General features: G+C 32.3%; 1 protein-coding gene across 8 annotated transcripts; it reads left to right on the forward strand.

Moving 5' to 3' along the window:
• Positions 1–1,882: 1,882 nt before the first annotated feature.
• Positions 1,883–14,611, forward strand: LOC140832942 (AMSH-like ubiquitin thioesterase 3). 8 transcript variants are annotated; one of them, XM_073197258.1, is made up of 18 exons: positions 1,883–2,465; positions 2,530–3,258; positions 3,539–3,742; positions 4,556–4,767; positions 4,849–5,003; positions 5,695–5,821; positions 7,288–7,495; positions 8,363–8,561; positions 8,719–8,817; positions 9,247–11,483; positions 11,573–11,619; positions 11,989–12,191; positions 12,357–12,446; positions 12,522–12,584; positions 12,864–12,938; positions 13,879–13,941; positions 14,028–14,080; positions 14,339–14,611. In XM_073197258.1, exons 10-18 carry the CDS (start codon positions 11,440–11,442, stop codon positions 14,511–14,513), a joined length of 813 nt encoding a protein of 270 aa, XP_073053359.1. In that variant the 5' UTR covers positions 1,883–2,465; positions 2,530–3,258; positions 3,539–3,742; positions 4,556–4,767; positions 4,849–5,003; positions 5,695–5,821; positions 7,288–7,495; positions 8,363–8,561; positions 8,719–8,817; positions 9,247–11,439; the 3' UTR covers positions 14,514–14,611. The 8 variants fall into 8 exon arrangements, with proteins under 8 accessions (XP_073053359.1, XP_073053364.1, XP_073053358.1 ...); XM_073197263.1 differs by having other exon boundaries at positions 11,378–11,483; XM_073197257.1 differs by lacking the exon at positions 8,719–8,817 and having other exon boundaries at positions 9,247–9,511; positions 11,378–11,483.
• Positions 14,612–19,314: the final 4,703 nt, after the last annotated feature.

A 19,314-nucleotide genomic window follows, 5' to 3' on the forward strand; every position in this document is an offset into this window, starting at 1 on the left:
CAAATGAATTCTTAAAATATTTTCATTTGAGGGGTAGCTGCCGGTGCTCTCCTCCCACTCGGCCTGATTCTCGGTCAACTGAATGGCAAGAATACTTCAAAGTTTCATGCCCTAATATGGTATTCAGAAAATTGATCGTGTAGGCACACAGCCAGAAACTCAAAAGAGGGGGAGAGACTGGGTAAGGTGGTGATTTAATATAAGAGGTGAAACTTTAAATTTAGGAAAATAAAACTTTCGAACCTTTTTCATCTAACTGGCATTGGCTCTTCTGTATTTGCGTCGGCAGTCATAGGTAGAAATCTACATAAGATAACTGGCTTTGATTCATCTAAATACTTGGCAACTCCATCCCACCGCACCGTGGTCACGCATTATTGCATAAAAATATTTTGAATTCTACGTCAAATATAAAATCTATGTCCAGACTGTCTTTTCAAACTTTAGAATATTCTCAGAACATCTTCTGCTAAAGTTTTAACGACAAAGACAATAGTCGGAAGGGTGAGTGCAAATTGGAAAAAAAATCGATCAATGTTAATATGTTATATATTTAACCAAAAATGGGACCCTACACATAATTTCTCTCTTATTCTGTTATGTCTACAGATTTACAGCAGCTGTAATGAAGCTTACAGACTAACTCAAACCGGTGAACTCAGCGTGCCACCTGAATACACGGATCAGTACTGCAACGGACCGTGCATAGCCGAAACACGGCATGTACTAGATTGCGTGGATGGTATTGTAAAAAACTTCTTATTCTTCAACAGGGCTACTCTTAGCAACTTGAGAGATGTAATCAGTGGTGGATGTAGCTATGGTCCTAAAAGAGGTACCAAACGACACCTTAATAAAACCTCGTCCCTTGCCTCGATTCCAACTTACGATAAAGCTCTATCATGTGAATTGCTGTAAATGGGGTTGTGTTGTGACAGGTAACTTCAACGTTGCTGAGCATTTTCGATCAGATGAAAGTAGTGCGAGCAAGGCGGCTGGACGTGCTGCGGTGTACGTGTTTGTGCTTGTGACGACGTTTCATATATTGTTCTAAATGCACAAACTGTTGGAATATGTTGAGAAGGATGGAGATTCTTGATTTTTGATGAGATGAAACTTATTACTTATTTACCGATGATTTCAGTTAGGGACAAATCTAGCAAGTGGATTAAGTCAAATTATAGTAATGGACGATGAGTCCAATTATAGATCTCAGTGATACTGATATTAATTTCTAGAATTTTCATCATTTAAAAGGGATGATATATGAATTATTAAATAAAATAATTACATTAAATATGACGTATTCAAATATATTCAATTTCAAAATAAAAAAATTAAAACATATAACGGTATCAAATTCTACTATGTTGATATGTGTCAAATTCAATTAATTTTAACTTCTTGACAATTACGGCGAAATTTCCAATTTCTTTGTGGAATTTCATTTTTAATTTAAAATCGTATATTGAAATCGAATATTATTTTTAGTCAGTATAACCGTGTATTGATTGGCGTTATAATTATTACATTTAAATAGTCATCTTTCGATTCGTGATTAATCAATAAAAACGTAAATAGATAATCAGAATATTAACAAGAAAAATTAAATCAACTCGTTTCTTCCTAGAACTTTCAAATTTAAAATCGTATCCAATTATATAGTTATATTATTGACAAATTTTTTACATTATGACATTAATTCACTAAATAATTACACATTAATTTAAAATAACCTAAACATCAAAATGGCCAACTGCAAGAATTATTCTAAGTTTAAATTAAATACTTTATTTATTAATTAATTTAACTCTAAAAAACGACTTAACGAGAAAGCTTTTAGAGTTAAATTAATTAATAAACAAATCCCTTTCTTCCTTCGTGCGGCTGCGGCTGCGGCTGCGGCTGCCGGAGAATCGGTTATTGGCCGCAGCGACTCGGAAGATCAACACCGACAATCGTTTTCGAATGATATTGTTTTTTTTACTCTTCGGTTGGGAACGATGTTTCGTTAATGTTGAAATTTTGTAGGGAATCCAATGTGTGAAGTGGAGTGATTGATTACTATCATTTATATTTAACTTTGTGATTTATTGAGTTGGTATACGCAACTCCAGGCAGATATATACGCAGAAGAGAAAATATGTGTGCCAATATGCCGTACTGTTCGGATATTGCTTGAAAAATGCCGTCCGTCAATGTAATTATATCCGGTGGCTAATGTTACAAGTTATGTAATGAATTTGGAACAGTTCGGTGTCGGAAACTGTGCTATATCATTGAGATTACGAGTTTATGTCCGAAAGGAGGACTATTTGTCACAAAAAGGTAAGTCCAGTGTTCTAGTAGTTGAAATTTTCTTGCGTCCTGGAAGTGTTGATTTAACTGACGGCATAGCGGAAATAGTTGGGCACTTGGGCGTGTTAGATATGCTGGAGACTTCAAGACCTCAATTTATACGTCAGGTAAATCCTCAAGTTCCGTGTCAGTTAAATGAACTGAGTAAAGTTACGCATCTTAAATACATAGGTTTGATGTCCCAAACAAGGTTTCTTATGATTCCTCACTGCCTTCTTTGGAATGACTGGAATCAATAATGAAGCCTCCTTTACCTCAGTGATGAATAAGAATCATCTCTTGCTTATTCACAATGCGAAGGTAGAAATTGTTGCGGCCATCTCAGCGAAGTGTCAATTATTAACATGCGGTCATCTCAGTGAAGTGTCAATTATGAAAACGTGCCATAAAGAAGTTGATTTTGCATTCTTTGGGTTTATTGTTGGACATTAAGTTTTTAGCTGTTACGGCTTCCTTTACATTGAAAAACCTTTTTTGGTGGACATCAAGTTTTCATTAGTGACAAAGAATTTCCTTATTAGCTGTTGTACATTTTTCTTGACATAGAAAAAACATGCAAGTGATAGGAGTTCACCTTGCTCGACTTAGTTATGTATTGGTTTAATTGGTCGATAATCAATTTGGGTAGCCAGAAAGTATTCTTTGGGCTATTTATCACTTCTTTCTGGATATCACTTCATCATTTGAACGAAGTCTTGTACCTGGTGTTTTTGTTTGGGTGGATGTAAGGTTCACTCTTCCATTTGTTGCAGTCAGTGAAGATAATGGAAGATTTTTTGAGACTGGCTCACAAAAATACTGCGAAAAACTTGGAAATTAGCAAACTATGTATATGTTCAATGTTGTATGTAAAGAAAGATGCACTTGTGTTGAACTTTGAAGATGCACTCGAGTTGCCAGGTAATTAACATCCGAGTTGCCAGGTAATTAACATCCAGTGTCATAACTCATAAATATTTAAAATTTTGGTATTGAACAATAGTCTTTTAAATGTAAATATCTGCCTGCACAGATTTGATTATAAACAGTTGGTAGAAACAAAGTTAAATTCAGACAAAGTAATTTTAAACTTCCTCCAATTAATAAATAATATAAACATTACTTCAGTTTAGCTCAATAATAAAAAAAACTTAATATTCTAAGGTTGTAAGATTGACAATGAATTCTGTGCTATCTTTAGATGATGGTGGATGAATACATCCTGCTGAAGAATCTGAAGTTACAGCAAAGAATGAAATGGATTACTGTGATTTTCAGTTTGCTAATGTCGGAAAACCTTCTCTTCCTCCTCATGTTTGGCACAAGGTGCTGATCCAAGATGTGGGACACCAAAACTTGCACAAGACGGGCTGCAATTTACTAATTCATACCACGATCTCATATGGTAAGTGCAGCAATTTATTCTTGAGTTTTTTTATCATTTGAACAAATTCTTATACCTAGTGTTTTTTGTTTGGGTGGATGTAAAGTCTATTTGTTACAGTAGGTAAAGATTATGGAAAAATATTTCTTATTGGCTCACAAAAATACAGTGGCAAACTGGCAAACCAAGTGTATGTTGTATGTAAAAGCAAGATGCACATGTATTGCTCGATGAGGATGCATGCGAGTTGCACTGTAATTAACTCCTGGTGTCATAAATATTTCAATTTTTGTATTTTAAATAAGAGTTGCATACTGATATTTCATATTTGTCTATTGGTAAAAACCATATATAAGAGTTTGAATTTATATGAGTGTTGTTGATAACAAATACATTAAACATTAAGATATTATTTGCTAAATGATACAATTCGAATTATTAGTATTATAAACATCCCACCGCTACTATTATTATTGTATTAAGTGAACTTTTGTATCTCAAATATCTACTATCTTGTGAAAAATTGAATCATGGTCAAAGTTCTTTCACCACGCAAAAAATGAAGAACCTGGAAAATCTAAAAGAATATTTGTTAAGATAAAAAAACGAATTAATATTCTTGTTAACTTTAAATAATTTAATTTTTTCATATTTATAGTCTCTTACATATTATTTTAATTTAACATTTTTGATAAAGTTTCTAGAACATACATTTAACACCATTTTCCAAAATTTTGCCATATTTAAAATGCAATAACGTGCATCACACGTGCATCTTGCTAGTACTAAAAAACTTTATTTATTCTAAGGTTGTACAATTGACAATGGATTCAGTGCTTTAGATGAAGGTGGATGGATAAGTCCTGATGAAGAATCTGAAGTTCCAGGAAAGAATGAAATGGATTAAAGTGATTTTCAGTTGGCTAATGTGGGACAACCTTCCTCCTCTCATGTTCTGGCACAAGTTGCTGATCCAAGATGTGGAACATCAGAACTCGCACAAGACGGGTTGCAATTTATCCAATTCATTCCACAATCTTCATATGGTAAATGCAGCAACTTTTCTTGAGGCTTTTATCATTTGAATAAATTCTTGTACCTGACATTTTTGTTTGGGTGAATGTCAGGCTCATTGGTCTATTTGTTACGGTCGGTGAAGATAATGGAAGAGTTTTTCAGTTTGGCTCACAAAAATACTTGAAAACCAGCAAACTACGTGTATATTGTATATAAAAGCGAGATGCACGTGTGTCGCACGATGAAGATGCACGCTAGTTGCATGGCAATTAACCTCTGATCTCATAAAAATTTAAATTTTTAGTTATTTGAATAAGTCACATGCTAATATTTTGTCTCCTAGTAAAAATTTTAATTTAGACAAATACATAAAATATATAAAAGGAAGATATTATTTGCTAAATGCTACAATAAATTATTAGTATTATTCCACTACTATTATTATCATATTAAGTAAACTTTTTTATCTTATCTGTCTATCATCTTTTGAAAAATTGAACCATGGTCAAAGTTATTTTACCAACTAAAAAAATGAGGAATATTGAAATGCTAAAAAAATATGTGTGAAGATAAAAAATATGAATTAATATGCTTTTGATAGGAAAAAATTTACATTTATGTATTTTGAATTATTTAATGTTTTTCTTATTTATATGCTCTTGTATATTATGTTTATTTGACATTGTAGATAAAGTTTCTAAATCATAATTAATTTCAAAATTGTACAATTATAATCATTAACATATATTTAACACTGCTGTCCTAGTTTTTGCTATTTTTTAATTTAATCCCATGCATCATACGCAGATATTGCTAGTACCAAAAAAGTTTATTGATTCTAAGGTTTAAAAACTGACCATGGATTCTGTGCTATCTTTAGATGATGATGGATGGATACATCCTGCTGAAGAATCTGAAATCCAGCAAAGAATGAAATGTCTTGCATTGATTTTCAGTTGGCTAATTTCGGGCGGCAACCTTCTCCTCGTGTTCTGGAACAAGTTTCTGATCCAAGATTTGGAACATCGAAACTCGTACAAGATGGGCTGCAATTTTTCCAATTCATACCTTGTTCTTCATATGGTAAGTGCAGCAACCTTTTCCTGAGGTTTTTATCATTTGACCAAATTCTTGTACCTAGCGTTTTTGTTTGGGTTGATGTAAGGCTCATTGGTCTATTTGTTACAGTTGTAAAGATTATGGAAGATTTTGTCAGATTGGCTCGCAAAAATTCTGTGAAATATTTCCAAACTGGCAAACCGCATGTATATTGCACTGGTGCCCAATGCGTGCTTATACAGTTGAAAGAAGTATTTAAACATGATAAGTTTTGTTATTTTCAAATTAATGAATTTTCTATTAGGAGTGATATGGTCGTGTAAAAATTTAATGATAAAGATAAAGATAGTCAAATTATTTTAGAAATTTAAAATATTTTTGAAAGTGGATAAGATATTTTGGTTATATATAATTTATAAATTTACTAAAATAGGTTTTTTATAATTATTTTTTATTAAAAAATTGAGTAATTTTGAAATTAATAGGTGTACTTTTGTTACTTAAAAATGTTATATCAAGACAACAAAAATAGTTAGTTTATGCATTTCATGCTTTATAAGATAGTATAGATGTAAAAGCAAGATGCATTTCGCTTGTATATTTTACAAGGTTGTAAATGGCGAGAGGCGGTGGCGGGGCGGTCGGTGACCGCCTACCGCCTTGGCCGCCTAAGCGGTGCCCAGGCGGTTGAATTTTTTTAAATAATTTTTTATCGATAATCATATATAATCATTCAATATAATCACAAATAGTCATCATTTTTTATGTAAGATGTGGAATTAAATAATTTTTAAGCACAAAGAAGTTTCATACAATATAATATCATATACATAATGTGCAAATAAATATATACATGCAAATCCATCATTAGAACATGTACTAGAATAAACATAAATAATCTTCCAAATCATCTACATATGCACCATCTACTACATCTACATATGCAGGTGGCGGGTGACAGACAGTGTGTGGTGGGCTTAGTGGTTGAGACATGAGAATGAAAACCAAAAGTAAAAAAAAAAAGTTGGGTGTGCTAGGGTTTTAAAATTTAAAATTCGTTGGCTTTGACTAGGTTTTTGAAATTGTTGACTACAACTTAAAAATCTTGACCGCCTGTCTTGGCCGACTCGCCCGCCTGCTCACCGCTTCGACCCGCCTCCCCAACGCCGTATAGCTTTGGCCGCCTAAAACACCCGCCTCAAGCGTAGGCGGTGCGGTCGAAGGCCGCCTACCGCCTAGGCGGTGCCTAGGCGGCCGCCTCAACCGCCATTTAGAACACTGATATTTTATTGATTTGATGTTTTAGATAAGGTTTCTAAATTATAATTAATAGCGGTATTGCATAATTATAATCAAGAACTTATGTTTAACACTATTTTCCTAGTTTCTGCTATATTTAAAATGCAATCACGATTCACGTGCATCTTGCTATATTAAAGAATTAATTGATTTAAGGTTGAAAATCGACCACAAATTCTTGTTATCTTTAGATGATGATGGATGGATACGTCCTGCTGAAGAATATGAAGTTTTTTCTGTGAATAGTGAAATGGATTTCAATGATTTTCAGTTGGCTAATACCAGACAACCTTCTCCTCATGTTTTGTCACTAGTTGCTGATGCAAGATGTGGAACATCAAAACTCATGCAAGACGTGCTGCAATTTTTCCATTTCATACTACGATCTTCATATGATAAGTATGACAACATTTTCTTGAGGTTTTTATCATTTGAACATAGTCTTGTATCTGGTTTGTATGTTTGGGTAGATGTAAGGCTCATTGGTCTATTTGTTACAATTAGTGAAGATTATGGAAGATTTTTTCAGACTGGTTCACAAAAATACTATGAAAAACTTGCAAACTGCGTATATATTGTACTTAAAAGCAAGATGCAAGTGTATTGTACAACGAGGATGCACGTGAGTTGCACGTTCATTAACCTTTGGTGTTATAAATATTTCAATTTTTGGTATTTTAAATAAGTTGCATGCTAATATTTGTCTATTAGTAAAAAATTTGTATGAGAATTGAATTTACAAATGTGTAAAATATATAAAAGAAAGATGCTATTTGTTAAATGCTACAATTCAAATTATCAGTTTTATTAATATGCCGCTGTTACTATTATTATCATATTAAGTAAATTTTTGTGTCTTAATTATGTATTATCATTTGAAAAATTGAATCACGGTCAAAATTCTTTCACCAAGTAAAAAAATGAGGAACATTGAAAAGCTAAAAACATGTTTGTAAAGATAAAAATATGAATTACTATGCTTTTGGAAAAAAGTTATATTTATGTACTTTAATTAATTTAATGTTTTCATATTATATTCTTTTATATACTATTTATTGTTTATTTAGACATTTTGGTTAAAGTTTCTAAATTGTAGTTAATATCAGTATTTTATGATTATAATCAATAGCATATATTTAACAATGTTTTTCCAATTTTTTCTATAGTTAAAATGCAGTAACCTGCGTCACATGTGCATTTGGCTAGTACACAAATTTATTGATTATAATTTTTAGAAATTGACCATGGGTTCTCTGCTATCTCTAGATGATAATGGAAGGATACATTCTGCTGAAGAATCTGAAGTTCCAGTAAAGAATTAAATGTATTACAGTGATTTTCAGTTGGCTAATATCATGCAACCTCCTCCTTCTATTTTGACACAATTTGTGACACAAGACGAGGAATGTCGAAACTCGCGCAAGATGGGTTGCATTTTACCAATTCATAGGACGCTCTTCATATGGTAAGCCTTTAGTTTTATAAGTTACATTGGAAATATCTGAACATAGCTGCAACTTTTTCTTGAAGTTTCTCGGGTTTTTATCATTCGAACAAATTTTTGTACCTGGTGTTTATGTTTGGGTGGATCAATGTAAAGGTTCATTCGTCTATTTGTGTAGTTGGTGAAGATTATGGAAGATTTTTCGACATTGGCTCACGGAAATACTCGAAAAAACTAGAAACTTGTATGTAAAAGCAAGATGCACGTGTGTTGCACGGTAATTAATGGTGTTATAAATATTTGAAATTTCGGTACTTCAAATAAGATGCATGCTGATATTTGTCTATCTGTAAAAGATATATGTAAGAGTTGAGCTAAGTAATATCTATATCTATATTTTTTTTGGATTCAAATATCTATATCTCTATGTTATAAGTTTGTGGAAGGTTAAAATTACTTCGATTTTAATTTTGCTTTTCCTTAGTTGTTACGCACAAATGGTTGCGGGAAGATATTTATAGAGAGGAAAAAATATATATTCAAGGTACAAACTTGAAAATTCTACCCGTGTATGTAATTATAGCCAGTGAACAATCGGTGTTTGGAACTACGCCATTCATTGAGATTACGAGTTTATGCTCTACTGGTAGAACTTTTAACCAAAAGGTAATCCAATGTTCCGATAGTTCCAATTTCCTTGCCACAGATTCAGCTGGTCCTGGAAGGGTTGCTTTAAATCACGGAATTGCAGAAATTTTTAGTTTTGCTAGATGAGCTAGGGATTTCAAGGCACGACTTTTGTCAATTAAATAAACTGGATAAAGCTCACGCCATCGCAAATACATCAGTTTGATGACCCTGACAAGCTTTTTTATGCATCCTCCCCCCGTCTTCTTTGGAATGAATGGGATGAGGTAGTAAAGCTTCCTTAATTTTGGCGCTGATTCATCTTGCTTATTCACAATGAGAAGGTAAAATCTTCTTGACCATCTCAGTGAGCTAGCGATGATTAACATGTGCAGCATAGAAGTTTCTTTGAGTTCGTATTACATTAAACGTGGGATTTATTGAAGCACCATTTAGTTTTGTTAAGAAGCGGTAGGACAACTTATTTCAGTTTAGTGGAAATGCTCGTGAGACATCTTTGGAGGAAATGCTCTGTCATAGAGAAAAAAGAAGGATTATATTGAACTTGTTTGGACTCTAAGTTTTCAGTAGCGTGACCAATAATTTTCTGTTTACCCGCTGTTACAGTATTTTCACATAGAAACAAATATTTTTGGTGGGGCCCAAGTTTTCATTAGTGTGGCCAAGAATTTCCTTCTCAGCTGTTGTTACAGCTATCTTTACATATAAAAAACATGCAGGTGATAGGATTTCATTTTGAATGACATAGGTTGTTTAATTTAGTTGGTCAATTAATCTATTGGACAAGTACTGATTGTTCTTTCAGGCAATTTATCACTTCCATTTCATGTCTTTCCTCTAAGCACTTGCCTGGATATCAACTGATAGTTTACCTCATACCAACTTTATGTATTCTTTAAAACCATGATTACTTTATAGCAAATTAACATATGTTCAATTGTCTGCTATTTTTTCTCGTTCCTTTTTTTACCTTTTCTGTATTTTTCTTTTCACCAAGTTTATGAATTTCCTTGTAATCTTATTTATCTTGTAATCTTATTTATCTTTTCACTCTTTGATAGCCATCAAGGTGAGTGTGTTCAGATACCAAGCTTTTTTTCCCAAAAGCTTTTTTAAGTTTGAATTGAAAAAACATGTTTTTGGTTGGGCTTTTTATTAAAGAAAAGAAATGATTATAAAAGACAAAAACTAAAAAATGTGTTTTTAAATGCTTCATCTCCTCTTGAAATTATTTCTATTTTTTTTAAAGTTCAGTCAAGCCTAATGCTTTTTTATCTAGATTATCTTAGCCATCTTCATCAAACCACATAATCATTACCCTTGAATTCCGTCATTGAGTTCCATTAACTTGCAAGTTCATAAGCTGTTAGTACTAATTATATTTCACTTTAAAAATGTTAGACGTGAAAAATGGGAAAATTTAGTAGTAACAACTTTTTGTCCTCTATCGTGTATTGTTTGCAAATGGAAAATATTTTTCTTAAAAATGGTGGTTAGTACATTTATACTGATTTTAATGAGTCAACCTTTCTCCCTTCATTAACGAATTGTTGATCATTAATGATCAGTCTGCAAATCATGCTTATTCTATTAACTGAAATTCTCAATTACCCCTTAAAATTTATCATTAAGATAACTGAATGGTGGTTGTATTTCAGAGATTATATTCTATCATCTGGCAAGTTTATGATCTCCAGAATATCTTTTAAGGAAACACTTTAAAATCTAGATTCCTTGTTATTAGCAAAATGTAAAGTTATTGACATAGCAGTGAAAACATACAATATTTTTAAAAAAATATTTGCATTCTTAATCAGGACATAATGCTAACAGGATACTTTTACCTAGGAACCTTAAATTCAAATGTATAATATTCTCTATTTGCATGCATAATATTTTTCACACACGTGAGCACGTACGCGTCATTAGCATTCGAGGTTTGGATATGTCGTGTAGTTTTGCAGTATCTTTTAAGGTGGAGCTGGCATTTGCAAACACCGACTCCTGTCTAGTTCTTCAAGATGTTGTCATCTGTTTTAATTTGTTACCGATTGTTTCTGTCTTCAAGCTCTTTCTATTGTCTCACTGCTAAGTTCCATTTCAATGAGTGAACTGTGAAGGAGGGTTTAATTTGTATTTTATTTAGTTTCGACTTGCCAAGTATATTGATCTACTCTGGAATTTGGCAGATCTCTCAGTTTCTCTTGTCCAAAGCAGGAAGCATTTTTCAGTCATTAGTTTTAACATCCAAATGGATATTGTGATCAATGGTTGTGGTCCAGTGCTGAGATTAAGGTAACCATAATGACCCCTTTCCTTCTTTTGTTTAACTTGTTCCCAACACTGAGAGTTGTTAGGAAATTATTAATTATTTCATGTTCCAGGATAACTATGGAAGGATGGTTTCCATGGGTTTCAGTGAAACTTGAAGGTATGAATTTTATTAGACTGAATTATTTTTCCAATTTTCTTTTCCGGATAAGGCTGTTGAATTGAGTAATTTCTATCATAGCCTTAATTATAAGACGATATTTTTTCCAAATTACAACTTTTTTGAGGCTCATCATACAGCTGAATGTTCAATTCTTGATTTTGTTAGTATCTGTGTTCCTACTATATGCTTGTTAATTAGCCAATACGCGCATGCACACTTTTATGTAGTGAGTTAATTGTCTGTAATATTTCATTATTGCATCGCATTTTGTCCTAATGACTATTTAGGATAATGATTCAATGTTGCCAAAAATATATTTTGATTCTAAGGTTGAAAAATTGACCGTGGATTCTGTTCAATCTTTAGGTGATGGAGGATGGATACATCCAGATGAAGAATCTGACTTTCTGGTAAATAATGAAGTGGAATACAGTGATATTCAGTTAGCTAGTATCAGACAACCTTCTCCTCCTCCTGTTCTGGCAAAAATTAGTGATCCAAGACACAGAACGTCAGAACTCCCACAAGACGGGTTGCATTTTGCCAATTCATACCATGATCTTCATATAGTAAGTCTTTAGCTTCATCCTTTACCGTGCAAATAAATATCAGAATGTAGCTGCAAATTTTTCTTGAGGTTTCTAGTTAGTATTGAGGTTTTTATCATTCAAACAAATTCTTGTACCTTTTTGTTTGTTTGGGTGGATGTAAGGCTCATTTGTCTTTTGTTGCAGTCTGTGAGGCTGATGGAAGATTTTTTGAGATTGGCTGTACAAAATACTGCAATGAACTTAGAAACCTGCGGCGTTCTTGCTGGTTCACTTGTAAAGCTTCGTTCTTTTAATTGCTCCCAAAATCCATCCATTATGGTTTCTTATTTGCATCTCCTTGATTTGCAGCGGAACAGAGTTTTTCAAGTCACTACGCTCATAATCCCCAAGCAAGAGTCAACTTCATATTCGGTAACTTAAGTTATTATTGCGAAAACTGTTTTGACTCCCAAATGCTCCAGTTTCCCGCAATCAACCACTTTTTTTTTATATTCTCCCTTTTCATAATGTTTAATGTTATTGTATTTTAATCAAGATTTCTTGTTATTTCCAATAATCTAAAGGAAAATATGTGTTTGGTCACAATCCATTTCAATTGTTTTGCAATTTTCTGGAGCTTATTCAGCTAGGATGCACAATTTTTTTTTTATCAAATTACTTTTGACTGGAATACTCTTCATCTATCTGCAGTGCCAGACTTTGAATGAAGAAGAGATTTTTGAGGTTCAAGACAACAACTCACTTTTTTCTCTTGGGTGGATTCATGTACGTCTTAAGTCTAGCTTCACTGAAATATTTAAAACTGTTCAGTCTTTTTCGATTACAATTGGCTTCTTAGCATAATTGAATTTGATGGAACTTCTATGACATCAACCAAGTGGCATGTACAAAAGTAGTTCGTAGTTGAAATTTGAATAACAACCTAATCTGTGTTGCAGTTTTTGAAACATAAACAAAGGAAAAAAATTGGCAATGTTAGTTGTGTTTATGGTTGCTTACTTTATCCTCAATTTGTGAGAGAGACATTTGTTTTTTTAACTTCTATGTTCAGCGCAATCTTGAGTTATTTGTCATCTTTGTGTTAAGTTGATGGCAACATATATGATATTATATTTGTTGATGTGAAGATTCATGCTCGGCTCCTTTTTTGTGGTTTATAGTTTGCGATCTTTGGCTTAGCAGAGACTTGTATTCAACTCCTGTTCTGGTCTTTCCTGTACCAGTGTGTTGGCATCCATAACAATTTGTCATCTTTATGTTAAGTTGATGACTGCGTGCAATATTTCATGTGCATTGATTTGAGGAGGCAATCCGTGCTCTGCACTTTCTACTTTTGGGTCAGCTGTGACTTGTATTCACCTTCAGCACCAGTACCCACATGCATAATCATTTGAGTTTTACCGTATAAGTTTTAAATGAAAACTTTTTTCTGTCTGCTACAAATCCCTCTTGCCTTTGATGACACCTGCCTATTTAATGTATTGCAAGAACCATGTGCTATCTCTGTTTGCATTGTTGTGAATTGTTCCGTGTTTCGCATAGTTAAATGGCTTTCGAAGAAGTTTTTAGGATGCTAATTAATTTCAAATCTGTTTGTTTGTCGATATAGATATGGTTATTAAAGATGCTACAAATATGGAAACCATGAGCACATTTGATTACACTTTTGTCTTTCTTCACTTTTGTCTTTCTTCTTGGTTTGCAGACTCATCCAACACAAACATGTTTTATGTCTTCTGTTGATCTGCACACCCATTTTTCATATCAGGTATTATATATTAATACTTTTTTTGGTACACTTCTTTGACCTGAAGTTAGTACTCTCTTAAGAGTTTATTTATGGTTTATTAATAGGTCATGTTACGTGAAGCAATTGCAATCGTCATGGCTCCCACAGACAAATCGAGGTAGAATAGTTTGCTTCCAAACTTACCGTATCTTGGAAATTTCCTTTCTTTTCCTTTTTGAATCAAATCGTCTTTGGATTATTTCAACTTCCATATAAATAGTTGATAAAAGATACATGAAGGAGATGAATGGGGTCAAGCCTGATCTCTGCCAAGTTTCGTCTTTTTTAGTTTTTTTCTCTCGAAGAAAAATCCTAGTATAGTATTACAAGTTTTTCTATTGTTTCTTAAATAATCAATGTTCTTGTATTGTTACAGTCCCCATGGAATCTTTCACCTGTCCGATCCAGCTGGTGTGGGGCTCATTCGAAATTGTGAGGAACGTGGTTTTCATCCTCACTACGAGCCGGAGGATGGAAGTCCCATCTATGAGCGTTGCTCCCACGTTTATATTGACCCTTGTTTGAGGCACGATGTCATAGATCTTCGTTGAGTTTTTTCATTTCATTCCATGAATGTATTTAAAGAAACTGCTTGTATACTCATCTATGTAGACAAAGTTAAAAGAAAGAAAAGGTTTATTCATCGCAATATGGCAAATTTATTTACTTGGCACTGTTGAAGATGCACATAAGTTGCACAGTGATTAATGTTGAGTGCCAAATATTAGAAATTTTGGTATTTCAAATATCGAAAGAGTAACCAACATGCACGAATGTTGCACGTAAAAATTCGTAAAAATTAAAATTACTGAAATGCACGTATGTTGCACGTAAAAATTAATGAAATACACGTATGTTGCACGTTGAAGATTCACGTGGATTGAACATTTGCCAATATTAGTTGCGCTTACTTTCTCCTCAATTTGCAAGAGAACTATTGGTCTTTTAATCTTTTTTGTTAAGGATAACGTTGAGTCATTTTTCATTGTTGTATCATGCCATCACTATGTTGTTTAAAGTATATAATGTTATGAATTTCAGAAATTTATTCTTGGTCTGCAGACTCATCTGATACAAGCATGTTTTATGTCTTCTGTTGATCTGCATACTCATTTTTCATATCAAGTTGAAGTTATTAGTACTCTGCTTGAGAGTTTTTTTGGTTCATTAATAGGTCTTGTTAAGTGAGACAATCTCAATCTTCATGGTACCTTGCTATGTCCCTCTGTATTTCTTGGTTTCAAAGTGTGTTCTCATCATTTTTTGTAAGAATTTGAGAAGCACATGCAATACTCGTGGAAATAGATTGTTAATTTATACCCAAAAAATATTTAAATAAATGTATTGAATATTTAACTTAGAAGTTTTTACATAGTTGAGGTACTTAAATATTATATCATGTAATAGATTTTCCTTGAGTTTGTAAACAAAACAATTTGCACGTGTTGAAGATGCACGTAAGTCGCACCTACGGAAAATAATGTTGGTGTCATAAATATTAGAAATTTTGATATTTCAAATAAAATGCATGGTAATATTTTTTTTATTAGTTAAAAATATATATATTCATGCATATTACATATTTAAGATGCACGTGAGTTGCACGGTTATTAGATTAAAATATTTATTGATTCATTGATGAAGTATAAGAGAAAAAGAAAGTATTTGTAAGAACTTGAAAATCGTGTGGAAATAGAATGTTTATATTGAAAACTATTTAAATAAATTTATGGAATATTATGTTAGCTTTAGAGTTTTTTTTTTTATATATTGGAGGAACTTGAAACACATATAAAAAAAAGATATTTTTATGGATAATAAATGAAATGATCTTTACGATATACATGGATTAAATTCTTTGAAAGCTTATATTATCTGCAAATCTTCCCTTATATTATCTTAACTACTTACAATTAATGTTTGAATCTCATTCTTCTTTGGTGTTTGCCTTTTTTTTCTTGGTTAATTAGCTTATATTTTCGTCATTTCAAATTTAGATTATTTTATTTCCACCATCATTAATAATTTGTATTTCTTTTTATTAAAATAATAATAATTATTATTAATTTGTTACTTTGTTTGTATGTATGACCTATATATTCTCTTTGCATTCTATTTTCTACTAGTGCATGATGATGCTTCTTTATATGCATTCTTTGGTTTATTTAAATTTTTGTAAGAGTTTTCCCATTGTTTCAATGTCAATAAATAAGACTCAATTATGCATTTCTACATTTTCGATGAGTTTGACAATAAATTTATAATTTGGGTAGAGCACAGTAATACGGTAAGTTTTGTATTCTATATGGTTAAAAAAAAATTCAAATTAGTTGTAAAACTATAATAATTTTTAAAATTATTTGATGTGTGAAATGAATGGATAAATTTTTTAGTTGATTGCTAAATTTATTAATAGACTTGGACAAAAACATTCAAGTTTCAAGAGTCTGCGTTAGCATATATGTTATTTTATATAAGAATTTTAAATGTTAATTTTGAACAATTGATTATACATTATCATTCATGTACATTTGAAAACAACAATAATTCGAAAGTGTAATCAATAATAATTCGAAAGTGTAAGCAAGATGCTCGAATGTTGCACAAAGTATCGAAATGCACGTGCAACGCTAAAGTTCAGTTAAAAATAATAAACACAATAAATAATACATAAATACATCAAAAACAATATATTACATAAAAAATAAGACAATAAATATTTGAAATAATTACATAAATAATAATAATCTAGTTGTTTTAGAGGAAAAATATATATCAAATCTATACAATCCAATTGTCAGATAATCTCTTTGTCAATCAATAACATAGCTATTTCATTCAGTCTATTTTGTAACTTTGTTAATCGAACATAAGTCTTTATTAACTTCAACTTCGATAAGATTCTTTTTACTTATGCAACTGTTATTAGTATGGTTAACAAAATCTTACGAGCAATATAAGTATTTGATAATAAATCATTCAATTTTGCCATACATTGTAACATCTTCAAAAATTCTCGAAGCTTTATACAATACTTTTTTTACTCTATACAATACTTCATCAAGCTAATTAAATACTAACTCTTTAACTTCTCCAAACTCAACAAATGCTCCAAAGTCTCTTAATATTGTTTATATTGTTCAAATCGAACTTTTAGAATATATCGAATTTTATCAATTATAAACAAAAAAATTCAAATTATTCTTTTTTGTTTAATATTGGGCCAAATTTTTTTATTTCAGTAGAACACCAACTCAAAATATATATGTTAGGTACCCTCCTTCTAGGACCGAGCCCTTAGGTAGTGACTTACTTGGCCTCATAAAAAGTCCGGCCCTAGTTTCATGTTGCAGATTCATGTGGATTGCTGGTAATTAACACCCCCAATTTCTTCATTTGAACCTCGAGTTATTACTATGCTCAAAAGTCTCTTTGGTTTGTCAATATGTCATATTATGCGATGCGATCGCAGTCATCATGGCTCCCACAAACACGTCGAGGTAGAGTTATCGGCTTCCAAACATTGTGTAACCCGGAAATTTCTTTAAGTGGTTGTGACATACACATGACGAGGACGAAGGGAGATCATTCCTAGTCTCTAACAATGTGGGGACCCGGACGCTGATCTTTTTCTTAATCATCTTTGGGACTTAATTATCAATTAAGATAAACAGGGTCTAAAAATTTTTCTTTTTAAAATAAAGTGCGGAAGGTAATGGCATCTACATAATATACATATTTGTATAAAACTACAATTCAGTATAAAGATACAACAATCTTTTAACTAATCTAAGGTTCAACTACTACAGTTCAAGTAATAAAACCATATCTATCCAAGTCCGGAATCACCACGCTAAACTCGTCTTCTCTCATCATCTTCTCGACCCCGATTTTGTCCCACCTGTTGTCATGCACACATACAAAACAAGACAACAGCCGGATACTCCGGTGAGAATAAATCCCAGTATAAAACATGATAAGCATGTATATAAACAATCTAAATCATAAAAACATGCTGTCATAAACATATTCAAAAGTAATAGATTTCATAATCTATGAAATCAAATCAAAATAAGCATGCAACTCAATTCAGATAACCATGCAATTTACATCAAATCATAAACACATGCTATCATGCCTAAAAGCAATAAACATGGGTTTCATAGTCTATGAAACCACATCTATAAACACATGCAGTTCTAGTCAAATCATGTCTAGACTCGACTCAACTATAACTCTAGGGATCCCGGTGTGAATAAGACGATCTATCACCTACCCTCACAATCGGGGTGACAGTACGTCTTATTCCTAGACTTCGGCCTGATCTGTATCCACATCTACAATAGGAGAATGATCTTCCCCTAAGCTGTGATATCACCGAACATCTAGAAGTTTGACTGATCTGTCAAGACTCCCTATCTTAAATGCAATGCATAACAATCTGTAAACAAAGCATAGCATATCAGCATATAAACAAAGCCTATTCAGATCAGAATATAAAAATAATCTAGCATGTGATTTTGTTGGGATAGCTCAAATAGGATCTTATTTGAGTTATATCTTCCCGAATATCACATGAATTATACCTTTGTCGTCCCGGTCTAATGAAGACGAAGTCTCGAAGTCAAATCTGTCCATATCAATATGATAATGACAAATCACATAAATACAATATCATTATATATCTCAGTTCAGAATCTGTTCTGATCAAAACTCAAATCGGTATACAATCTGATCAAAATCAACAGTATAACCATGAATCTCAATCAATATCATATCTGATCAATCTAAATCAACTGATATTTCAACGGCATAACAATACAATCTGAATAACCCCGTCAATCTGAACATCACAAATATAATATTGGAACTCATAATCTGAATATCGGTATATTCAAAATCAGTAATACACAATTCTGATATCGAAATCTCAGTCAATATCTTTCGAAAATCATAACAATTACAGAACCAATCTATTCTTTAATCTGTATTCAATTCTACAATGTTTATGGTAGCAGAAACATCATATCTGAATCATATTCGATTCTAGCAACATTATATTTTCAAAACATCTCAAAACGTAACAAAACTTACGTCCTTGTGTAGCTCGAGTCAAGAGGAGTACGGTACTACGTTCAAATTCGAATTCTGATGGACGGATCTTCCACAATCGCCAATCTAAAAGGCGTAAGGATTTTCTATCAAAATCTTCGGCCTTATTCTGAGTTTTCTGAGGAATTAACGTGTCATTCACTTATATATATACTGCATACAAATCTGGAAACATGTCTTATTTTTCAGCAACCACGCATGACCGCGGGTGCGGTGTGTGCAGCAGCACGGGTTCGCTAA

The sequence above is a fragment of the Primulina eburnea genome, chromosome 5, assembly GCF_022965805.1.
Source record: "Primulina eburnea isolate SZY01 chromosome 5, ASM2296580v1, whole genome shotgun sequence".
Taxonomy (NCBI): domain Eukaryota; kingdom Viridiplantae; phylum Streptophyta; class Magnoliopsida; order Lamiales; family Gesneriaceae; genus Primulina; species Primulina eburnea.